The 26,995-nt window shown below is 32.0% G+C and overlaps 1 protein-coding gene across 6 annotated transcripts; it reads right to left on the bottom strand.

The window, feature by feature from the left end:
• LOC122530887 (unconventional myosin IC) lies at positions 1 to 26,979 on the bottom strand. Of its 6 annotated transcripts, XM_043658261.1 has the most exons (22): positions 11,184 to 11,292; positions 10,267 to 10,276; positions 8,130 to 8,156; positions 5,710 to 5,935; positions 5,019 to 5,134; positions 4,871 to 4,941; positions 4,342 to 4,550; positions 3,971 to 4,153; positions 3,699 to 3,905; positions 3,329 to 3,591; positions 3,072 to 3,241; positions 2,845 to 2,999; positions 2,648 to 2,776; positions 2,424 to 2,577; positions 2,117 to 2,348; positions 1,809 to 2,039; positions 1,568 to 1,727; positions 1,237 to 1,482; positions 936 to 1,151; positions 763 to 863; positions 573 to 675; positions 1 to 496 (listed from the first exon to the last, which is right to left on the bottom strand). In XM_043658261.1, the coding sequence occupies exons 3-22, from the start codon at positions 8,132 to 8,134 to the stop codon at positions 482 to 484; spliced, it is 3,192 nt and encodes a 1,063-aa protein (XP_043514196.1). In that variant the 5' UTR covers positions 8,135 to 8,156; positions 10,267 to 10,276; positions 11,184 to 11,292; the 3' UTR covers positions 1 to 481. The 6 variants fall into 6 exon arrangements, with proteins under 6 accessions (XP_043514196.1, XP_043514199.1, XP_043514195.1 ...); XM_043658264.1 differs by lacking the exon at positions 10,267 to 10,276 and having other exon boundaries at positions 11,185 to 11,302; XM_043658260.1 differs by lacking the exon at positions 10,267 to 10,276 and having other exon boundaries at positions 11,181 to 11,296.
• Positions 26,980 to 26,995: the final 16 nt, after the last annotated feature.

Raw genomic sequence — 26,995 nt, 5'->3', positions numbered from 1 at the left:
TTAAGATTTAAAAACATTGTTTTAATTTAACTTTATATTGTTATTTCATAAGGTAATTCTGAACATGAAATCAATGGCACAGTGACTTATAGAATATAAATATAGAAAAAGAAAATATTAACTTTCAGTGCATCTGTAACTTTCAAGCATCCCGCAATAAATTACTTTTTTTGTGCGATTATTTGACAATAGTTTCGTAGAAGGCACATAAGTTTCATTCTTAATTGATTTACATTCAGTTCGCGAATAATGCGCTAATTACAAAAATAAACATTATTTCACAAGATATTTTACACAACTCATATAACAACATACAAAATTGTGAGTTTCATTTGATAAATGTACTAAATTTTAATATATTATCTCTTCTTAATAACATTCCACTCTAGATCACATCAATTAAGCATCGTATTTTATATGTGTTGAACAAATATATATCTTTCTAAGTAAGTACAAGATTGTTTGAAATATTGTTCGAACATTACGGAGAAGCTACCTGTAATATTAAATATAAATTACAAACTAAACAGCATATTTTATTTTTATATATTTCTAGCAAATGTTCTATTTACCACTAGTAAATGTCCGCTTTGTCTGTTTTTACTAATGGTTGGAGTTGTACCAGTTTTGAATTCAATCACACCTTCTTTCCCACTGACTAGCTTATGTGAAACTCTGAAAGACAATTTTAGTTTAAACATTTAGCAAATTTGTTACTATTAGAATGAACAAGAATAAAAATTAAATTTCATTTGTACTTACGATTCTGTATTAACAATTTTAAGAATATTCGGATTATTAGTGATGACAATCGCTTTTGTTAATGCTTCTATGATATGTGGTACCTCCAAAATTAAGTCACCCTAAACAAAAGGTAAATAAAAACAATCAAGAAATAGTAATTGTTTATTCATATTTTTTTAATAATGGCAAACCTTGTCTTTTTTTAATTCAGGTGGTATCCTAACAATTAATAAATTATCCGATTCTCCTGTAACCACCAACTCTTCAATGGATTTATAAGGAAGTCGATGTTTCAGTTTGAATGTTTTTAAGGTATCTAAAATATACACAGCATATTCTGTTAAAATTAGTACCCTTTCACGCGGTTTGTAACCATGCCGATCATATTTAATAACAGGAGTCGCATACTAAAAATAATATAAATAAAAATTATTATCGGGACTATAATTTATAATAATTTCAAAAACAAGTTTTAAACATGAAAAACATTACTTTTATAGTTTCATTTCTAGGAAGATGATTAACGGTGAAGCTTTCTCTCAGCGCATTGTATTCAGGACCAAGTCGATCATTTTGGAATCTTGATCCAAAGCTCTTTGCATACGATTTCTTTTTGCCTTTAAAAAGAGATTCAGCTAATATTTTTAATTCAAACTGTTTTTTATCCTCTTTTGACAAAGCCAGTCTATATTTCCGAGCTTTCCATTTTTTGTGTATGATGCGCAAATGTTCTGAGGCCTACATTGATTATTATTCATTAACGTGGTTATTATTCTTTAAAAAAAATATTCATTTGCAACAATTAAATAATCGTTTATCTTACTTCTCGACAAGAGTATGGACACGGAGGCCAATAATTATTCAAAACACCAACTGGAAGTGACTTAGAGAGCTTGAGTAACCATTGAGACTTTGCTAGCTCGATAAAAGCAGTGTTAATCTCTGTTGGTGGCCCATTTCGTGTAATAAATCCTTCGATAAATCTATACGAAGTTATTTTGATTTATTGTATTTTGTTTAGAATATGTGGAAAATATTCAATCAATAGAATTGATTCATAATACCGTCGAATAGTAATGACTGCTTTTCGTCTTCTTTCAGCTTCTTGTTTTGCCAACCATCTTCGAATATATTTTTGAAAAACTACTGCCGCTTTTTTCATGTTTAAATATCTTCGCCTTGTTAGTATACATTTCCATTTGCTTTGAATAATAGCAGCTATTTCGTGTTTCTTCATCTGGAAGGCATCTTCCGTATCAAACAATGTCTTAGGGAATCGAATAAACAATTTTGTGCTATGGAATGGATTTTATCCAGTGTTAGATGCGTTAAAAAATGGTTTATATAACTTTATTTATCTATCAGTTCTTACTTGCCCATCCTATATTCATCTTGTTCGTAGTCAAGATGACAAACGAGCAGCTGAACACCTTCTTTAGCGGAACCGTAATAGTTTGGCCATGTTTGTGGACATAAAGATTTATAACGTTGTAAGAACTGTTCGTACGGTCTTCTATAGGCAAAACCAGCTCGTCTTACTCTTAAATTTTCCATAAGACCTAAATACTTTACTTGATGCAGTATAATTTGCTGGTTGAATTGATCTAAAATAATATTCAAGATAAAATTTAAAATATATGAAATATTTTTTTAATTAAACAGAAATTATTGAAACTTACTGGCCATTTTATAATCATTGGGTTTGATGCAACGGATATAAGAAGGTTCTTTGCCCATAAGAATTTCCACCAGATTATTTAAACTGTTTTTAAATTGCGTAATGGCAGTATCTGGTCGTTTTTTGCTAGTTAAATCTTTCACATCAAACACGTTCTACAAAATTATAAATTTTAGTGTACATAACCGAAAAATACTATATATAAATCTCATTCAGCGAATGTACCTTAATAATTGAATTCGTTGTGTGTGACATCACTTCACGTAAATCTCTATACAGTAAATCATTATTTTTCTCAAGAAATCCACGGACGTTGTACGTTACCTCGCCAGCATAATGTACTAATCTAAACTCCTAAAATATGCAATTACGTTAGAAAAAATTATTAGAAGATTACATGAATCAAAGAGTTGATATCTTACATCACGTCCCATGACTTTTTGTGTTTGCAGGTCTGCTTTCATATGACTTATGTAATGGGGATGATTATTCAAATTTACATTCAATTTTTCCAGGAAGCTCAAATCTGTTGGTTCTCCTGGACGGAGACATTCCTCATCCATCAAAGATATTATACCTTAAATAAAAAAATATCATAAAACAATATATTTATTATCTTCATTCATTTTCTAAAATCTTAAATTACTACCTTTATACTTTTCTTCAATTAAATCGCAAATGACTTTGTTATTAAAATAATGAACATTTTCCCACGTTATTCCTTCTCTCAGATACTCCTCTTGCTCCGATTTCAACGTCAATTGTATAAAAAGTTGTTGCAACTTTTCATTACAGTAATTTATACAAAATTGTTCGAAGCTGTGAAACGATATCTTTAATCAATCACCGTCAATGAAAGAGATTATTTTTATTAATAAATATTATCTAATTTCAGAGAACGTGTACCTGTTTTTCTGGAAGATTTCAAAACCGTAGATGTCCAGAATTCCTATGACCATCTTGCTATGTGGATTGTTAACAGGCTGCAAGGATTTATTCAATCTGGTCACGAGCCACGTGAACAGTCTGTCATACACAGCTTTCGCCAACGCATCCCGTGCATAAATTGCGAATTCTCTGTTCAATGGGGAAACGACCACGTCGCCGTGGGCGTCTATGGTGCGATTTGTAAAGGCCTCCGCCAATTGTTTTATGTTGCAACCCAATAACTGCGAATTGAAAAATTGCAAATAACTGGTCAATCAGGCAACTCGTAAAAGATTAGTTTATTATCTTTTTCACTATTTTATGCGTTGTATGAATGTTACAGACTTACAGCGGCAACTGCCTCTACGGAAGCTGGTTTTAAAATTTGCGCGACACCATCTTCCTCAGTAAAACCAACGTTTCCCATATGCAATACGGATGCAACTATTGCGAATAAATCATCTTGTTCCTGCTGAGTCATTTCCATAGTCTTCATCGCCTTTATTACTTCATTATACTGAACAGCATCGTCTATAGTGTCTATGGTACCTTTCGTCTAGAAATCATATGTGTTTTACAATGTGTACGTTATAATAATAGCCGGTTGATTAGAAAGCTTACCCCGTTGCTCATATAATAGTACGTATCTAAATTTCTCTTGAGGTACAATTTTCGTAATGTTTCCTCGCTTGCTCCGGCCAGTAATTGATAGAATATGTGGAAATTACGCTCTCCTGAAAATTGATGCACCACTCGCGACTTCTCGAGTAGATAATTCAAGATGTTTCCACCGATTGGATCTCCCTGGAAACGTGTATGATTTTATTCACTCATGACACATTTTTCTCATATATAAATAGATATATACTATATATACTATCGTTCATAAGTATCTGGATACTTTAGTTGATTCGCAACAATTCTTAAATTTAATTGAAGTATTAATATTAGGTAAACAAATAAAGACAATGAAACAATTCTTTCATTTGTACCTGGAAATTAAATTGGATATCCATGTACTTGCCGAAACGGGACGAATTATCATTGCGATTAGTTTTTGCGTTTCCGAAAGCTTCGAGCACCGGATTGCTACCGATTAATTTATCATTTACTTCTTCCACTTGTTTCTTGTGCCCGGTGGCGGCAGCGATAAATTCTAGCACCTTCTTCGAAGCTTCGGTCTTCCCTGAACCGGATTCGCCTACACAATTTCAGTTCCAAGAATATTTAATTTATACCCAATAGATGAGCATTTGTATTTTTTTTAAGAAATTTTTATTACCCTGTTAGAAAAATTTTAAATCATAAGTTGAATGAAGTTTAAGTTTCATAATTTAGACTGCATCTTAAAATTTTTATAAAGATAATTAAATTAAAAAATGAAACTCAAATGGAAATTTGTTTTATCTACTAAATATTAATAAATACTTCGGATATCATATATTTTTAGATATTATATATATTTTTGTTTGTTACAATAGCTAAACTCAACCTTCGAATTGTAATTAATTTGCTTCTTACCAGAGATGAGAATACATTGATCCCGATTCTCCTTCAACAAAGATTGATAAGCGGTATCAGCAAGTGCAAAGCTGAAATGAAACAAAAAGTTTCGAATTATTAATCATCTAGACTGGGAGATAAAACACGTTATAATTCAGTATCTTACATGTGCGGTGGAGCTTCGAAGAAATTTCTTCTATGATAGTATTGAATGACTTCCGAAGTGTAAATCGGTAATTTCTTATAAGGATTCACTGATACCAACACTTGACCAATATACGTCTGAAAAAATAGTAAAACTTTGTTACTTAGTTTGAACAGAACAATAAAAGATTAAATTCTTTGTGAACACGAAACAGGTAGCTCGATTTGTTAATGAAATTAACACCTGTTTGAAGCACAGCTCTAATTGAATTAGTAAATTTTCAATAAACGTACAACCTCTTTACAAATTGAAGAAAGAACTGTTTTTTTTTTTTTTTAATCTATGGAATGTCAAATAAATATAGTCTCGTATTTTTAAATCTTGACATTTCTTTTGGCAATGCTTTGTTATATACTTGAATCAACAATTTTTATTCAAAAATGTTGATTCAAGTATGTTGATTCATGTTGTCTGTACGATAATAATAATCTAACTAGAAGTTCAAATATTTATCGGAAAGACTTCTAAAATTTCTAAGTTTTCTATAAATAAATTCAAGCTCTATTTTTCTCATCATATACATTTCCATAAGTGATTTTAAGTAAAGTAACTTGGATCAATTGCAAGTATTGTCCGCAACTAAACAGCATAGGAAGAAAATTGGTCTGAGAATTTCTTGGAAAAAGAACGTCTTTGTGGAAAATCTACTCACATAGATTAGATTCTCATTGAAGCGCTTTCGCAAATTGTCGATAAACGCGTCCTCGCTCTCAAAGTTCTCAAGGAGAACGAAGTCCTGGACACCGACGCGATCACGCTCGTGCAGACCACGTTCCATGTTCCTGCGTAACTCGGGGTGAGTCTTGGGCACTTCCGGTGCCTTGTGTTTGTCGGAACTTGTAACACCACCTCCAGTGTCGGATACCGGCTCTGACTCGCTATAATAAGTCAGGATGCAAGTAAATTTTGACATACATGACATTTTTCATTTCTCAGCGTATCATCCTCTTTTAATTACCAACTAGTTTTAATACAGTGGCAACAATTTTTACCAGAGACTGGCAAGTTCCATTAAAAATATACAAAAGTCTGATTTTTGTTCAGTATGAAGAAAGTCATCAGTAACTATGAATCCATAAAAGATAAAAGTATCAAATACATAAATATAAAGAAAATGTATTCAATATTATATTTAATATTTATATTTACAGAGGAATATATTTTAAATTTATCAGTAAATATTAAAAATCACACCACGTTACAATAATGGCCATTATACTGATCATATATATTGTTTCTTCAATTCATTTATTGAAGTTCACAACGTTTCTCTAGAATATAGTTGTTCGCACGTAATATGATCGACAGGCATTGAGATTTGTGAAATTGGTTACGACCAAGATGTATGTACGTCGATTTCTCGTGAATGTTATATGGTACCGAACGCGAGAAAGTGCAAACTGCAAGTATTGTTCGATCGCCGGAAACGAAATCAACACTCTGAACTTCGACAGCGATTCACGCGATCGGTGTCGATTTCCTGCGGTCACATCGGCCAACGACACGGATACGCGCCCATAGAAAAATAAGTAAAACAGGATAGATCATCTCGTCTCTCTCCTTTTGCTTTCAAAATATTTCGAGCTCTATATTTTACACAGGTATTGCTACTATGTTTAAACTTCCCTGCAACTTGAAAAACTAAAAAAGTCAAAGACATTTTCGTGTTTTAACGAGCTGATCTAATTTTTTGTAATGAAAGTTTGTTACGTCGAAAGGAAAATTCTAATTTAGTTAATTTCTGCTGGAATTGCTGTATACATTTTATAATCTTCCTCTGTAATGTTAAAATAGATAATATTAAAAAATATTATTATTAGGTATTATCCTGGATTTAAAGAAATCGCAATGTGATCAACATTGTATTAATAATTACATAAATTTCTTTCAACAATCTTCAAAGGAGAATCGTAAGAATCAATGTATTAATTACGTAAGAGCTGTACTACCCTCTGTAGAATCAACAGAATAACGAGTGATAAAGTTGCTGATTAGATACCGAAACAATGTTGATAAACGCTAAGAGATCGATAAAGAGTTTTAACACAGAAAACAATGTAATTTTGTAATGTATGATCAATTAGTTGCAACAACTAATTAGGCTAATTTTACTTTGATCGCAAATATGAATATTGCGTAGGCACTAAACAAATAAAGATAACAATAATTCTGTAACTAAAACTTCTCGTGGTGCTATGTACTATAAGACAATGACTTACAATAATAATACACTTAGTGATTCACAATTGTTTCTAGCGATTCAACGTTACTTTCAATTTAAACTTCCAGCGACAGACTAAAACGTTGGACTACCGAAAAATCCAGGTATAAGGCTGTCAATCAGATACAAAGGAGCGGCATAGGCTACTTTTACCCCACCTTCACGACTCGGGGTTAAATCAAACTTCGTTCCTTCGTATTGTGCAAAGTAGGGTGTGTTCCTCCCTTTTGCAACCCTGCCTCATCACTATAACAGTTTATACATCTATCTATATGGAACACGAAATTTGATGAACCTTTGTCGTATCACATATCCAAGTATAACATTATAAACTACTACAGTCAACATAAATTGCAGTAACATTACAAATTATTATAATGAATATAGATTATAATTGTAACATTACAAGCTAATGTAAATTATGTAGTATAAATTACTTGATAATAAAGAATAATAAATTTCCTAATACAAAAAAAGAAAAAAAAATTAATTGAGCTTAAGAATCAATAAATTAGTCCATTAAGGATATTATAAATGCTACAAATTTCTTAAAATTACGGAATTTGGATTAAATATTAATTCATCGATCTCGATATTGGAAAATAGAATTTGATAAGATAAACTGATTGGAAAGAATGATAAATCTTCCTTAATAGTTCAATATCTTTACTCTAAGTATACGAATTTTGTTATTAGAATTAAATAAGTAATCGTAAAAAAATAAGATAAATTTCTATAATTCCTAAGAAAGAGATAATACGGAACATGAAAGATTAATTTTATTAGCGAGACAGAGTTTATTGTAGATACTTTTTTTTGTAAGAACGATAGAGGAATTTCGTGGAACTCACCCCATGTTTCAGCAGTGTCCTTGCACCCTGTGCAACCAACAGATTAATGAACTAAGCGATCAAGAGTTATTGTTATCGCGTGAGTATAGAACCAGAGCTGGTGCTCTCGCAACTGATGCTCGTTGTACTTCCCTGCGAAATCTAGCGATAGATCATGCTTACGATAAGATACGCAGCCTATGTGGAAAGTCAATCTCAATTTCGTTCGATAATCTTCCGTGATCGACTGGTTTTCCTTTAAGTTCCGATTTTTTAATTTAATTATCAACTACCTTCAACGGATGGTGGAAGAAATTAAATATTATCAAATATTATAGTACGTACACAGATAAATCTTAATAGAATTCTTCTGACATAATATACTTGTTATTACAACATTTTATTAAAATATTCCAATAATATGTCCAGTCATCGTTTTATGCAAACGAAAGGATTGCAATAGTGTGTATCTAATAGTAGTAAATTCTGCAGATATTTTAAGATAAATATATTTCTCTTACATTCTTGTCTCGTTTCTTTTCGTGGTTACATCTAAAAATTCGTCAATTTTAAGAATACATAAATATGAATAAATAATAAACTTATTGTATTATATGTGTCATGTTAAACTCAAGTCCTTTATTTTAATTCTTGCTCTAAGATAGATAAATTGGCCAATTTTAAAAAAATTTTGATTTCGAACAAATATTACTTTGTGCAGGCGAATTTTTTTATAAAATTATATTCGAATATATTCTAATTCGTATTATGACTTATATCTTATTATTATATGGCATTCAGTCTTTTCGCGTGAAAACGCGATAAAACGAAACTGACTTGGCGTCAGCCAAGATATCACGAATAATCTAACGTAAGATTTTTATATATATATCTTGATTAGATTCTCTGCTTTATTGAAGTTTAAATCTATTTTCCTGGCATATTTAATGTAATATATTATTTGTATTTTACTTAATGTGATACAAAATTATTTAATATGATATATTAAACAATTCTTTCAAAGGTGTTTTTTCACTTGTATAAAACGAAAGATTACGCAACCGTAGCTTCGATTTTGTGTTCCAATTAATCTCACGATCCAATTAAAACGCGACGCTGAGGGAGAAGCTAATTGCTTCGAATTCCCTTGCAACACGTTTTCACGCGTATCCTTTCGTAACGTGTTTCACATTTTTCATCTGTTTCTTCCTAAAAGAGAAACTAACAATAAGTAAGCATCGAGTGGTTGATTGGTACAAAAGGAAATAGCCGATCGAATGAAATTAGCCAGGAAAAGGCTACGTGACCTGCTCGATTAATCAGCGTTTTGTTATAATTCTATAAACATTGAGTTAGAAATCGCGGCTCTAGAATATAGAAATGAAAAAATATTTGGAAAGAAATCGTCGAGAAAATAATTATTACTTTATTAAATAATTATTATTTTAAATTTTTAACAGTTCCATCCAAATTTGTCACAGTTGTTATTAAAATATTTAGAAGAAAAAGAAATATTTAAAAGACGTTTTGTATTTTTAAAAAATTATTTTTTTTATGGGGATATTACCCAACAGTGTTGTGCAACGTGTTAAAAAATTATTGTTTTGCGTTAAAAAGAATATAGAAAAGCAAGAGTAAAATAATAGTGCATGTAATGATTAAAAAAAAAAAAAAGTCAAAGCGAAATATTATGAATATTTTAAAATATATCGAAGAAAAGAAAAATTTCCAGTTAATAACGAAAGTATTCCTTTCAAGATGATCAAGTTCCAAAATATTATTAATTTCTTTGTATTTTTAAAAAAATAAGAAAAAAAAATATCGCGTGATTAAAAATATCTTTCTCCTATAAGGGATTTGTTTCCAAAGTTACATTTATATCTTTTTTTTAGAAAACAAGTTAATTCAGATAAAAATATTAAATTAATTAAAATGAAATAAAATAACAATGAGCCTGTTGGACATTCGAAGACCTTACATTGCTATATTGCTTTCTTATCGATGTAAGATTAGCTTTTATCAAAGAATCGTAATGTTTAATTAAAAACGGAAAAGATATACTCGTGCATTCTCATATCTACGTTCCTCTATCTCTCGACACCGAAAGACTTTTCAACTTGCAATTATTTTTTCCCCACTTCGTTGCACAATCGAAAGCCATTAAAAAAATAATAACAAAGTTTGTTTCGATAAATTGCAAGAGAAAGAATCACGAAATAATTTAACTGCAGAGAGAGATTTTTGTCTGTGACAAAAATGTCTCGATCGGCCGAGACCCATTCCTTCGTTCACGATTATTTTTAGTTTCCTCGAGCTTTTCTTCGTGAAAAAATACTCGACGACTGTGACTAAAGAACTGGAAAGCGTCTCGTAGCCTCGATATTTTGAAACACGTCATTCTGCGTTCTTCGTTCCTTATCGAGCCATGAATTGGTAATTGGACGTTACGTATTACATATCGACTTTTACCGGTCGTTTTCACTCTTAAAACTGAACGTTTCTGCTTTAAATACTACGATAACACGACCTCACTGCTTTTAGGAATGCCTTCGATTCCGTATTCATTATCCACAATTTAGAAATTTCGTTTCTTTATCGGCAATCGTGATTTTTCTTTAGAACTCTCGAAGATCAAAACTCTCAACTTTCTAAACTTCCCGCAGTTTACAAAAAAAATTTTTTTCTTTCTACGGGTGATTTTAACTCTTCATTACGGAAACTCTTTCTTCCTGAGAAGTATCTCTCCAAAATTATTGTTATATTTTAATTTTAATACACCAATTATCAAAAGAGGCACATTTATAAAAAAAAAAGAATTCCTCGGCCTCGTAAAAAATATTTTCCCAAAACGACATCGAACTACGATCATATTCAACTTGTTTTTCTTGCAAGGAAAACCTCCGTTAAAGATGTATTTCTCGAACGATCGAGACTGTCGTTTCGTTTAATCGTTACGACCAATAAATTATTGACAATCGTCACTAATCACCGAGAGAGATCAACGAGCCACCAGATGCTGGAGCAAATTAAAAACGTCACTTCTGATTCCGTTTACTTCGGTTTTAAACGTACGTAGAATTTGACCACACCGAGTTCGAGCCGCGATTGACACGTTCACCGGGAAGATCGAGACACGCCGGAGGATCGGTTCACCAATGGCCGTTACTCAACAACGACTTAACAGTGTCCACCTTCGGTTTATCACCTGCTATACGCAACTTCTCCTACTTCCTCTCTACCGCTACTTCATCCGTCACTGATACGCCAATAAATCTAGGCGAAAAATATATCGGACACACACGTGCCCAGCTGCTCAGTTCTTTTTCTTTTTTTCTTTTTTCTTAAAGAACATTTCTCTCCTTTTCCACGTTTGGTATATAGGTCTTTCGGGAGGTGATTTGTGAAAGTGTCGATTGAGATTATCACATTTGAGACTCATTTAAAAGTGGAACATTTATAAAATTCTTTTTCTCTTTCTCAATTTTCTCTCAGTAAGTCTTTTGAGAGATGATTCATAAATGATTGACATTTGAATTTGAGAGTGTTTCGTCTCGTGGGATTTTATATCCGTGAGCTCCGGAAAATCTCGCCTTTTTATTTTGAAGTTATTTGTTATGCGATACGAGAAGAAACTATTGTCAATTACGTTAATATCATTTTTAATAGAAAATGCTTTAAAAGCAGCCATTGATATTTGATTTTGAGATTTGTTTGGAAGTGGAATTTAATATTTGCGAATTGTGGAAAATTTTACTCCGGGAATTGGATTTCTTTTTTTACCCTTTATAATATCCTTTTACAATAGGAAATCTTTCAAGAAGTAATTTACAAAAGCATTTGAACTTTGAGACTCGTTTAAAAGTGGAATTTTAATACTCGTGAATGGAAAATGTTACTTCTTATCTTCAAGTTATTTCCAGGAAATAAATTTTTCGCTGTTCTTTCTGATATGAAGAAACTGTTGTGCGTTAACGCCATTTGTAATATGAACTTTCAATATCAAATTGTATTACTTTTACAGCATCAAAAGAAGAAGAAGAAAAAAAGAAAAGTCGCGAATATGAAGAGAGAACAGAAAAATGCATTCTGTATAATGCCAAAAAATATATAATAGGCATCAGGAAAGCAATACGCGTATAATCTAATCTAATCTGTTCAGATTTTTCGCCCAGATCTGTTCAGATGGCGCATGCAATTGTAACGACAGCATTTGCAGCGGCACAAATACGTTATCGTTCCTTTCGACTCGTTATTATCGTATTTGTCCATGTGTAATCTGCGTTTGTGTTTAATTTAAAGGGACGTTGCGTTGCCGTGAGGAATTTCCAAGATATCTCGTAACGATAAAGAAAACAAAGGAAAATTCTTCTTTTTTTTATCTGCAATGTTATAAATTTCGATTTGATATAATTCACTGAAATTTTACCGATTTCTGAATTGTTATCGACGAGGAATGAAACTTTGTCGGAGTAACTTCAGAAGAAAAAGAAGAGAAGGAATCGTTACCACGTGGATAAAATAACAATGGCTATTTAAGAACAATCGCGGCGAACGCTACACGAATACTGAGACAAACAAGCCACGAGAAAATACAGATGAAATACACGGAGCTTCTGGCAAATGCGTTTCGTGACCTCGTTCTTATCGATACGAGGAGTCAATCGATGACGACTCGAAGTTCCCCGACTGCATTATGCAAATTCCGATTCTTTCCTCCGCGTCAACAAACATTTATTCCAATCAAATATCACTTTTTGGATGATTGGTCACTTTGACGATTAGCGGAAAAGATGTTAGAACCGCTCCTTTCTTTTTGTGGTGATTTTAAATTCTTTCGTAGATCTTTCTAAGAAGTAGTATTTTATATTATTATTAATACTTTTAGTAATTAGTAATTAAGTGATTTATATCACTACTTAAATTTAAACTAATTTAATTACTTAGTAATTTATATTATTATTAATATTTTTAATTATTAACAGAGACACAAGTTATATGGACTGTTGCCAATTACATATTTAAAAGTGAAATTTGTATGAACATCGTAATGATAAATTTCGCTTCTAAATGTAATTAATAATTAAATTGAAAATTCGTTTAAACCTTCATACAATTTTTTTTATGAATTGATAAGTTCTTACAAAAACGAAGACTATAAAATTATGAGATTAGTACTGTCTTTATCTAATTTTTTATCAGTTTAAGAGTCGATAGCTTCCTAAGTAACTTAGCTCAATTAATATAAGTTTCACTTTGAAAGACTGATCCCTTTCCTTCCAAAGATCACAAGAGACACAATCTAACAGACACAAGTTTCATCCGCAGATAAAAATAGCGTCCAGTTAATTCGTAGATAAAAGTCAGTTGAAAAGAGAGATTGATTTGTTGCTCGCATCCAATCAATCCTTTTTGCCAACGGGTCAACGACTCGGGGCCGAGCACAATAACTCGTACTCAATAACATCCGTCACAATAACTCTATAAATCTCGCGACACTTTCCGCGAATCGGAAGTCATAATGCTGTCGCTTCCACTTTTGATACTTGATGGAACGTATACACATAATGTAAATGCACACGAATTGTTCGCGCGTTTTCTTTCGCTGCATCGGAAATGAGATGATCTACATGGCATAGAAACATCTTGATGAAACTTCTGCTCGGTTCTTTGTCGAGAAGATTATTCCTTTTCTTCGTGTGAGATCTTTTCTTCGAGCGACTGAATAGAGAAAATGTAGCTGGGGTACATAAATAACTTGTAAATGAATGAAAAACAGTGGTATTTTAATTGGTTTCATTATTACGGTAGGAAGCATTGAATATATTAAAATTTCGTTTTTCATTTTTATGTTGTTTGAGATCTGCCAGCTTCTACAGAACAGAAGAAAACAAACTTGACTGAGTGTTTTTCAAAGAATTTTATTTTCCCTTGTAATTCCTTTTACAATTGCTGAATATATCAAATAATAAATAAATAAATATTGAAATTGTATGAATAAATGAATATCAGTTTGAATTAATGATAACTTTTATCTTAATGATCATTATTATCTCAATCATCAATTTGTTTAAGATTTTAGTAAATAAATATCCTACTTAAGAATTTAGTAAATAAAATCCCTATTCGAACCTGTTTATTAAAATAAAGTTATTAATTTTTAGAAACTTTTAGAATAAACAGAGAAATCGAGATATTAAATTCTTAGGAATATGTAACAGATTACGCAGAAATTTTGTTTCAATACCAAAGAGTAGATAATTAGAATTGAGATATGTACAATAAACATTTAATATTTCTATCCTAATCAACGAAATCAAAATTATATATGAGTGTTCTCTCATCTCATTTTCTCAGCAACTCTAAGATAAATCGAGGCAACGTTCGATCAGGCTCGATAAAAATTGCTACTCCCCGGAATGGTGAATCGATCTGAGTCACTGTCTCGGTCATAACCTTTCGCTCGATGACTAATTTCTCGGTTAATCTTATGCTAAATCACCGCAGATCCACTGACACGGCTACGAACAATCGCGTTGTGAAGGCGGCTTTCATTGTTCCATCTAGTCATGCACGATGCTGTCATACTTGAAGAAATCCTAAAAGAGCAACACGAGCCATCTTTGGCTATTCTCTTTTGTCTGACAATGAGAAAAATTATCCTCTTCCTTCTTAAATATGCAGCCTACAGTTTCACAACGTGTTAATTATTTTTAATTATTTTTAATTATTTTAATTTATTTTAACTTGAACTATATTCAAATAAATGTTCCTTAATTGCATCCACATCTCGTGGAGCTTGAAAATGATTCTCTAAGAGCAGAGAATTAAAAGCGAAAGCGAGCCTCGATCTTGCCCAGAGGCAACTGTTAATTCGAATTACAAAACTGTTGAAACCTGTTTCATCCAAGTCGAACAATTTCTGTTTCTTCTAGCTGAAAGTTAAAGAACGTCCATGTCCTTCTTTCACGATCTAGTTTCAGTTTCAATGTATACAGAGAAAATTAAAAACAAAAGCTGGTTTCGAACATGCCTGCAGGCAACTTTCCGCTGTAATCGATCAAATTGCCAGACTTGTGCAAAATGTTTGATTAATTGATTAATGATTGAAGATGGTGATTAACGTGATACCTATTAATAAGCTATTAATCGTGATTACTGATCATAATAATAAGTATACTTAAATAATATACACTGGCGCACGAAAGTATTCGACATTTTCAACCCTTTAATGGATTTTCAAGACAATATTTTAGTTCGATAATTTTTCAAATGTTTTTAGAAACTAAGAATATTTTTATTCTAGAAAATTGTCAAAGTTCAAACATCTCTAAAGCTATAGAGAATTTTCACAACCCCTTAAAATTTGCTATACGACTTTTTTTCACGGTTTTATTGAACTTAGAATATTAAGAATGGGCGACAAAATATTGAGATTTCTTGAATTTTCGTCGTTCAATAAACTGCTGATCATGCTAAATCTAATCATGAAAAACAATTTTAAAGAATATTTAAATTTTTACAATCTTTGAGATTAAAAATATTCTTATTCACGTGCTACAATTGATATAAGAAAACTGTGTCAAATTAGGACAAGGAACGAATGAGGTTTAATAATGGTTAACTGAATTAATTAATGATTCCAATAATCGATTGCTGTGGAGGAATGACTAACAAAGGAAATCGATTGCTGTCCAACTCTGGTGACAATCTTCTGACGTGTTTGACAACATTCATAATCAGATTTCTTTAAAAGAGCAATTTATTGTCATATTTTTCATCCGGAGAAACGGGGTCGCGTTCGTTGATCGGGAAACCGCGTCATCTCCGCGATGAGTCAATGGAAAAAGGGCCTTCGAGGCCTCGAGATGTTGGTCCATGTTCACCTTCGCGCGATTCGCTGTGGAAAGCATGCCTCGCTGCTTTAACGAGAGGTCGGCTAGCATCTTCTGACGCATCGACCAAAAATATTCTCTGCATAAAACGACGCTTCGTTTAATTCTTTGCTGCTGCAGGCTAATGCAAAAATGAGGATCTCAAAAAAAGAAAGAAAAAAAATGAAACATTGCACTGATAAATTCAGTAGTGAAAAATTTACCACCATTATGATTATGAGCCTTCCTATTTATCAAATTAATCACGATCTCCGTGGAATTAATTAAATCTATTTTAAAGCAATCTAATCTCTCTGTCATTGAATTTGTCAGAATGTTCTCACACAACTTCAAACATGTATGTACAAAAAAGTGGGATTTTGCGAAGGAAGTTCGATGAAGGGCAAAGGGCATGCAAATTCTTGACCTTGCTTGCTTTATTCTGGAACGGTAGTTATACCGCCGCGGGATCATGCACAAAAAAGGATCGCGCACTGATGGGTATAATAAAGAAATTACCCATTTCCGGAAACCGGTTGGCCTTTTGTCGGCTGCCTGGTCTGGCGAAGAAGAAATATGAGTTTTCACTGAATCACCTGAAATCATTGGCTCGTTCTTTTCATTTTCTAAAGCAATTCAGCCACAGTAGCTAGTAGGTCGCAAATCTACGCCATTGTTTGCTCATTTTTACAACTTTCCTCTGACGCAGAAGTCTCTCACCCTTGTAGCATGAATGAAATTTTCACAAATGAATATAAAAATTCACATTATCGCGAATAGAGACGAAAACACTATTAGAAAGTTCGTATATACGTATTCTCGAGTGTTCTTAAATTGAATTGAATTGAACTGACTCGAACACTTTGCACTTTCGATCCACTACAGAAATGAATTATAATTTAGTCAGAAATACGTTTCTATTCTTACAAATATTTTAGAATGATTAAAATGAATGACATTGATAAAAAAATGAATGACATTGATAAAAAAAATTCGAAAGAACATGGACAATTTATAATACCAATACTAACACTATAGCAGACTCATTATCCCGAAGTTTAATCTATAAAATACGAAACGATCAGTCTACTTGTTATCAATCGTGAAACAGACGTTCGACAGAACCTCTTTATATTCAAACGTAACTTTTGCATTCGGAATGGCGCGTGGCACGTTTTCGATCGTGCCCATACGAACTTCCGGTCCGTGTCCCATTACCACACCCGCAACGCATAGTAAACGGTGTAACTTCTTATCGCGCGATAAAAGGAAGGCACGAGTCCCGCATCGTGGCCGACGCGCGCGACACTTCCGGTCCCTGTTCCTTTTCCTTTCCATCTCGAGTACTGTTAGCGGGACACATGAGAAGTTTCACGCGGCTGCACACATGCATGCAAGTCCGAGACGAAATCGTTTACGACTTTCACGCTTGAGGAACAATCGGCGGCGATCAGAAACGGTAAAAGTTGCACTGGGTCTTGGTCTCGCGAGCCGTTTAATTGCACGCGAGAACATCTCCAATTAGAAGGTTTAATTGGTTTTCGAACCCTTTTGACTAAGTAATCGACCTCGTTTGGCGCCAGTAACGATTTTTTCACACATTGGGAGATTCAAACGTATTACTACACGCTAATCTTGTATTATTTTGTAACCATAATGCGCATTAATCTAACGTGGTTTTTACTAATTAATAAAAAGTAGGTCACGCATTACTATAATTTTACAATTTTACAAATTTTACAATTTCTTTTGTAATTATGGCAACATAGTTTTTTATATATCTTTTTTTGTATCAGTGCAGGTACGTGTGCGTGCATCAGCATGCATATTAATTAACACAGTTTAATAAATTTTTATTAATCAACAAATCGTTCATTTTCATCATTAATACACATTACATTTGTATTTTTCAAAATTAACTTTCCAAAAATTGGACGTAAGTACATTTTTTAATGTAGAACACGATCATAATTGGTCACATAATGCGCATTGTACCACTCACACCACAAAAATTAAACAGCAATTGACATTAAGGGTCGATCGAAGTAAGCATACTTCAACGTTCCTTCAGGAGATTCGAAGACTCTTTTATTTTTAAAAAGGCAACGTGGTATGAAAGTTAAGAGGAAGCTGAAGAAGGTCTAGCGTAATTTACATGCCGCGAATGATGACCGAAGTACCCCTTTCACGGTACCTACGCTTGCATCAGCTGAAACTTGTTCTTCATTGTCATTACGTCATCGGAGACGCATGAATGTATGACAGTTTATTATAGGAATGAATAACTACGTTTCACGGCGGGAACAGGACCGGCCAAAATATATAAGCGCCCCCGGGCAAATTGATGATTTGGTGCCTCTGTAAGCCGAAGCGTAAATAATCGTCTGCAGAAAGCTGTGTTAACGCGATATTTATGGTTTGTTTGGTAGGGTCGTTTTGTTCTTTGTATGAAATTTGCATTTAACTTTATCTTTGGTATGCACAGTCTGCCGAGTTTAAGGTAATGGGACTATTTTTGTCATTGATCGTCATTCTTTTGACATTTTTGTACTTTATAAGTACAAATGAAATTTGGAAAATACATACAATATTGTATAAAATAGTATCATATAATATTAATAGTATTACAATATATTATAATTAATTATAATATTATTAATATTAAAATCACTCATAACATTCTATTAATAATTATAACATATAATATTAATAGTATTACAATCTATTAATAATTATAACATATAATATTAATAGTATTACAATGTGTTATAATTAAATATAATATTATTAATATTAGAATCACTCATAATATTCTATTAATAATTAATTTTAATTGTTAATAAAATAATTTACTGTTATTATATTACATATTATTTTATAATATTGTATAAGTATTAGATATTTATGCGATATTGTAATTCTTTTTCTAAATTTACAGTTGATACATTTGATTGTATAAAAGAAGAGATAACCAAAAACACAAAATGTTTAAATATCTTTGCCATTAATAAGATGACAAAAATATCATGACAGCTGAATGACAATTTACATTATCCACAATTCGTAAACAACGAAACATTAATATTTGCAGATTTATTCAGTCGTAAATTCAATGCTCGTAAGTGGCCAAAAATAATGAAATATCTACTACATACATAATAGTATATATCATGTTATTCAACGTAACCAAGCAAGTGTACGACTTTGTATTCTTTTCACAAAATGGTAAGAAGTCAACGACTTGTTACAAACTGCTAAGACGACCACGCGTTATACGATACACACTGGGTGTCCATTAAGAACATTACAACTACACCTTACATAGATCAAGCACAAAGAAACGTGTCATTCAGTTCGTTGATGGGAAGAGTTTCATTGTTAGCAATTGACTGTAATAAATGTTCCACGTTCTAAGAATCATATAAAGTACTTGACGAAAAAAGAAAGTCTGCAGTTTCTCCTGAGTGCACCAGAGAAACTTATCTTCATTCGATAGTGGCTCGAACATGTGAACCTCATTAGACCAAGACTCCCAGCTACTCAACCTCTTGGTAGTCAAACTCGCTGCCATTCAAGCCTGTGCAACTATACATGTGCATTTGCTCATCTCTAACGTTAGACTCAACTATGGTCTAAACCTTAGTCTAAACGTTACACTTCAATATTAACAGCCTGAAGAGCGTTATGAAGTTTTGTTATCAGATGTTCTTTGATCGTTGATTCCATATTTTAATAAAAAACGAAGACAATACTCAAGTCTACTAATTTTCCGACCTACTTGACTTTATAGAAATTCGAAGACGTTTAAGGACATTTAGAAACTCCAAAATGTTTCAACCATTGCAAATTTTTTCAATAAAATAAAAAAAGAACAATAAAAATTTATATAATTAATTCGAATTTCGAGAAACATAGAATTACTAACACTTCTTTTATCAATAAAATTAATTGAAATAGTCATTATGAGGTTAATATCAATTTTATAGTTTTGTATAACATACATAATGCTATAAAAAGTTCTCATAATGTTGTATTCTAAAAAAATTTCACGTTCCACCGTATCATTTTCACGTGCATTCTACAAGCACATTCTATCCATATAACGTTACGAAAAATTTCTCCAAACGTTCACGCTCCAATGTACCATTCTCACCTCCATCTCCTCTACCATTTTAAAATCCACTCGACCAAACAAATATGTGCCGAAAATAAATATACAGGCTGTTTTTTTTTCAGTGAAAGTGATTTAATTCGCAAGGAGCGCGGACGCTTGGCGAAGTAGATTTAAAGCTTTGCACGAGTCGGAGCCCGCGGAGGCGTAATCTTACATTTCTTCTCCGAATCTTCTCCGAAAAACCGGTTGGCCGGTTCTGATTCAGGCCGACCTTGAGTCAGTCAGCTTCAGGCCTGAAGTTCAGGGCTTTCAAGGTGCTCTCTCTGTCGCGGGCCTTTAATAAGCCCCGCGAGGACACGGCGCAAAGACGAAACGACAGAAAGAGAAGGAACGAAATATGACGTCCGGGGGACGTGAGAATACCATGTGTAATAATAAACCGAACTAAGGCTGTACGACGCTCGCTCGGAAGCGACCAGCGAAACGCGGTGGACGAACGAACCAACACAATGAAAAAAGAGAAAAAAAGAGAAAAAAATAACGATTCGAGGGGAGGCGAATGGTCGACCAAAAATAAGCGACGATCTATTTTCGAAGCGACTCTCGTAAGTGCGTTGCGTCCGTAGGAAAAACACTGGATGTCGATCCATAAATCGATCGCTTGAAATCTCCTTAAGCTGTCATGGAATTGGATAAGTTGAAAAACTACGAGAGAGGGAAAGATATCACAATTTTTATTAATCTTCATTTCTTTTTATCCTTTGAGCAAATTTATGGTATTATTGAAGCATCGAATTTTGACATCTCTTCGAATTGTGTGAAATCAGTCAAATTTTAACTAGAATTTCGTTACAAGAGAGAAAAGTAAACTCCAATTTAAAGTAAACTAGTAATAATTGTAGATGATTTATTCGGTGTCTTTGAAATGATAAACAGACAAAATGAAATTTTAATTAACTTTTAAATTATAGATATTGTAGATTATAGAGATTTAATAGGGAAAAATGAGAATATGTAGTCTGAAAGTCGATTGTAAACTTCTTCCAGTTACTACAGAATTGGAAAATTGGAAGAAAGAGATATAAATTTTTATTGAATCGAATTTTTGAATCAATTCTCTTTATATCGACATCTTAATGTACATTAAACCAATTAAATTAAATAAAACACATGTAGATAGTATTTAAAACGCAGTATTCCAGGTGAAACAAATCTGTTTAGAACCTCTTTTAATTCATAAAAGTGAGAATTTGCATAAATATTCATTGCCCAATAGTAATATAAAACGACGATTCTACATTTAGAATGTAGTACAAATCGAACTATTAATCATAACATTTCAAATTCTCAAGGGATCAGATACGAAATGTTCCCTTTTCATGATTTCTATCATTGCTATTAGAGCTCAAGGATTCCAACAATTATCAGCGCAAATAAATCTGATCTAGTGATAATTCGCTTGGCCTAGAACGTAAATTTATTGTTTTCGTTGCGAGACAAACAGTATTGGACTTTTACAACCAATCACAATTGCTTCTAATATTTTCTATGAGTTTCGAATTGAAATCCTAGAATTTCAATTTGAATTCCCACTTTCATTATTCTTAATGTTTGTTCAGAACAATAGTATCTAACAACAGTTGTACTACAAAGAAAACTTGCATCATTTACGAGGCAAGGGAAGAGAAAAAGATGGCTTACGAGGCAACGTATCCGGTATTTGCATAAACTAGCCGAACTGGATTACGCGCAATTTAGAAAGTGCGCCGGAAACGTGGAACACCAATTATCTTCCACATCCTCGGATATTCGGTAAACGTTTCAAGTTTCTAACTACTCTGGACATGTAACAATTAAGGTTGCAAAACAGAAAAATCTTTACATACTACAAGCCTTTAATTATAGCTTTACATCTACCAATCCATATAGATATTGAAAATATAGATATATTTTAGGTATTAAGATATTAACTAATGCTTAGATATCGTACGAGAAAGATATAATAAGTAAACTGTGAATTTTTGTGCAAATTCATGTTTTTGTTTCTTTGCTATTCCTCTTCCATTTAGAATAAATTAAATATTTTTCGGCATTTTTATTTTCCAGTTATTTCATTTAGAATGAAATAAAATTATTCAAGTCTATTAATAAATGTAACTACATAGAAAGTGTCCTAATACTTATGACTGACAGGACAGATGCAAACAGGTACCTAATCGCAAATTTGGTTAACGTGAAACAAACCTGGTAGCAATTTCTATCATTATACACCACTGACGTCATCAACTTTTTATACACGGTTCGTGGAACTGGTTTTACGTCGAAGCGGAAGAAAAAGAAGGAAAACAGGGCTGATAGATAACGAAAAGTGGTTTGAAAAATACAAAATACATACATACATGGTCACGTGGCGTTCGCGATAAAAATCGTTTTAAAGAACTTCATCGTTATGTAACTTTATTATCGCTAAAAGTTCTCGAACTTGCAGTCCAACCGGACATTCACAAACCGTAAAATATCGCATTCGCCCTAGCAGTCAAAAAATTTCATTATCTGGTCACACGAGTGCCATTTACGTTAATAAATGTCAAATTTACAATTCCAAGATAACTCTCTAATTATATCATATGTTCGGATATTTATTAAAATTTATTGAGTTTTCATACTTATGATGGAAAAATAGCACTCAAGGTTAGAGAGAATGATAAATTATGCAGGTGCATGACTAATCTGGGAAGAAATTGTTCTGTAAGGAAAATATCCAATGGCTTTTGAGTCAGCTGAATATAATAATTGGAATGCGCTAAAATTGTGATTCTTCAGCGCCACGATCGACAATCGTGGTCGATGCGGAGGAACATTCGACGTATTACAGGCATATTAAATTAATACTGTGTTGAATTAAATCGGATATTCCTAAATTTTTTTGATAGATGTATAAAATGGTATCATTTCCATGATTTATAATATCTTTTACAAAACTCAACTTATGATTTCAATTAAACCTCTCAGAAACCAAACTGACTTTTTATTGAATTCTCAATTACGTATGATTAATATTCAATTCTCAAAGAATAACTGACTTGTTTTTATAAGTTCGTTCATTGCATGAAAATGGCACAAGTAATGGTAAATTCTAAAAAGTAATATTTATAATATCATTATTTTTCTGTTTTTCAATTTATGATGTTAATCAATATGGATTCTAAACGGCTCATTGTAATAGTTAATGTAATGTAAATTATAATCAATTAATCAAAAAGGCTATAATATTTTTTTAATTAAATGCATTAAATAAATTTTTGGTTATTATTATTATTTGATTATTATTTTCTACAAAATGGTTGCAATCATTCTTTTGTAAAAGGCTCACATATCTAAACGTTTTAACATTTGAGAGAAAAAATTTATTATGTAAATTTTATCGGGGAAAATTTTTAAGTCAATAAAATTTCTTTTATCTTCCTGTTAATTGAATAAATCGTTGATAAATTATTTGCAATGAAACGACTAATATCTCATTAACAAAATTGTAATCATAAAAAGTTTTCATAGTATCTTCCTTTTATCTCGATTAACAGGAATAATCATTCTTTATTAAGTATGCGTTGCCTTTGAAAAAGCTTCTAGTTTTTTTTGTTAGCAAATTAATGTGATGGTAAAAAGCTTTCATAGTATATATTTCCTTCCTATCGCGATGAACATGAATAACTTTTCTTCTTTTTCTCCACTCATATCAAATGTTCCATTGCAACTGTTAAACATATTGCAAGCACCGAACAAGTTGTTCGAAGAAAAAACGCACGTCCAGACATGACTAATAGACCTGGCCGAGTCGCGTATGTTGCCCCCATAAAAAAACTACGCAACCTTTATCGTGACTCATCGTATTTAATTGTCTTATCTTGTCTCTGTTGACCTGTGGCCAAGTAACAAACACACGTTTTCAAGAACAAACCGACAAGGTGAAATTTCCCTCTTATAATCATTTGTCTTTTTCTATAATGGAACATGAGATCAAACACGCTTATACTGCGTTCCATGATGCTCTATCTGAAATCCTGTAAAAGTCTTTCTATTTGGTATTTAAAGTACTTAATTTCAAGGTTCACAGTGACAAGAAGATACGTATCTACTTAAATTAATGGATGAATCAAAGATTTTCATTTTACTTTTAGAAAATCAACTTGTTAGAAAGCAGTGAGAAACGAGAAATATGTAAAAATTACGTGATTGCAATATTAATTTATATATAAAGTATGATTTAGTATATATGAAATATAATTTCTAAATTATTATTTTGTAAGATATAAAAATATTACTTATTTATAGTGATAGATAAGATTTAAAATAAATTAATAGAATAATAATTAATTTAAATTAGATTAAATAAATTCTTTAAAGAAACCAACACATATTGAAAGAGCAAAAACTTCTATAATTTAAAAAGAAATAATTTATCATAGTGTCATAAAATATTTCAATTTCTTCAAATCTTATAAATTTTTGAGAGTCTTTTTCATAGTCACAATATGAATCAAATAAAAATCAACAATATGAAATAACTAAAAGGAGAACCAGAAATAAGTTGTTTCTCTAATGGATTAAGTACCAATACTGCACTTCTCAGCTACTACTTATACCTGTTCCAGATGTTTGAAGTCAAGAATCTTTTAAACAATGACCTATAACCTTTGTTCCCTATATACTTAAACGACGCTAAAAAAACGTGAAAGAACAAACCTGGGACGGAGGAACAATGCGTCGATTTCTCCAATGTTTCTTAGAAAGATAGTTGATTGGTAAGTTCGTGGAATCGCGGAGATATCTTAAAATCTTTTACGAGCCATTCGTGCCAAATTTTCAATTTGCATGATTCGAGAATCAACAAAGGATTTGCTATCTGATTAAATATGTTTACTCCAAGATACGAACGGGATTTTCGAAAGTGATATGAAATTTCAGAATAGAACTAAATTTTAAAGAGAGGCGCTGACGTCGTTAATTCGTCCAGAATCGATCTTCAAATTTATTACGAATTTTTTGATTTCAGCACGATTTTTGAAAATAATAAGTTAGGAGACATTGACGCGATAATTTACCGATAATAATCATTTGTCGAAGAAATTTGACTTGACGATATTGGATAAGTATTATCTCGATGGGTACAATAGTTTGACGTTACTATCGATTGTAACAAACAAGTAACACAGCATCGAATGCTATCGATATCCGATCATACCGACAGATCATAGAGCATCATTATAAATTCTAACTTCTTCATTTTTCCTTCAATTCAAGTTTCATTTATCTAACAATTTCAATTATTTGACTATCATGATATTAATGACAAATCCAAAAAGATTATTTTGGATCAAAAAGATAAGTGATAAGACCGATAAAAAAATGCTGGTAATTTATTGTCGCTTTTAAAACGATTTTTATCCAAAAATTTTATCCTTAACGAAATTTGTTTTTTTTTTTTTTTGTTAATCTAGAGTATGAAGATAGTTTAAAACTAACCTTGGTTGACCAATGATATCTTTATCAAACCGTTAATTATACGTTAAACGAAACAACGCGGGTTCTTCGAAGGCTTAATAAATTCACTTGACTCTTTTGCCGAACTTCCACTTGTATACGATCAATTATAGTTCTCTACAAATCCTGTTCTAAATATATATCAATACTTAAACTTTTGGCTTCGAAAACGTTACAGAAGTCACGCGTCACTTGAAATATACTGACTAGTTTAATACAAGTTAAAATAAAATTTTGCTACACATGATGGATAAAAAGTAAATGGAACAATGCAACAGGTATTTGGAGTACTACACATGTTCTACACTATGAATACATGTATCATGAGTATAGATATAGTAAAATATAATAGTAATCATTGACCAATCAAAATTATAAAACTTTTAAAACAACTATTTGCTGTATATATTATATGAGGTAGTAGAAGATTAACTTATAAGAACATATAAAAAACATTATCCATATAGAAATGTCGTAATTTCCAACTGAAATTACTTCGTTTTGCAACATAATCATCTTAAGAATGTTGTGAGCACAGATTGCCATAAATCGCACGCGAAAGCCCATCATGTGACAACTAAAAGCCGCGTACCTGATTTATGAGAAATATAATTACGATACAATTTTGAAGACCATCTGCAGCAATCCGTGTTTCACCTAATAAAAGCACGAGATGTTCGCGATTTCGTTTCAGTGATTCATGTTCCAGATGTCAATGACATAAAGCGCGCCTCCTGCTTTGTAAGTATTTTTAACTAAACTAAACAAATAAGAGCAATTTTGTACTTTCCCTTCGCTTGTAGTTAAACAAAAAAGAAGAAATCTCACACATAAAATAGCATTGATGATGAAAGATAAATTTTAATGCATTTTATGCGTACACCATTTGCATCTATTCAAAATCATGTGACAACTAAAAGCGTTCTTCATATGTAAAAGATGAAAGAAAAGTTAACTCTAGAATAAATATTTGTATTCTCTGCTCATTTTCGAATTATTTCGAAAGAAAAGGTAGATCTTTGTTACTTATCTGTTAATTTAACACGCAATAAGTGTTACTTATTGACAAATTTAGAATTTAGAATTGGTAGCGGTTGTTATATTCATACCCAACCAACCTATGAAATTCTATGACTTATTTTATGGTTAAGTGCAGTCAGTAGTCCGATGCATACCAGAATCGCGTCCAGATTTAATATCGAAAAATTAAATTAAACTTACGTTCCAGCTGATCAGCCTGTCACAAATGTCACACAGCGTTCATCCACGAAATTTATCACATCACAGTCGCGATCACACAAGAAGCGCCAACGATCGGAAACAAAGACGTCCTCTTTCGAAACTATGGGTTCGCGCGGTTC

This window comes from Frieseomelitta varia, unplaced genomic scaffold, assembly GCF_011392965.1.
Source record: "Frieseomelitta varia isolate USP_RPSP 00005682 unplaced genomic scaffold, Fvar_1.2 scaffold_36, whole genome shotgun sequence".
NCBI classification, from domain to species: Eukaryota; Metazoa; Arthropoda; class Insecta; order Hymenoptera; family Apidae; genus Frieseomelitta; species Frieseomelitta varia.
The sequence above is the reverse complement of the archived record's forward strand: the minus strand, read 5'-3'. Positions and strand labels throughout refer to the sequence as shown.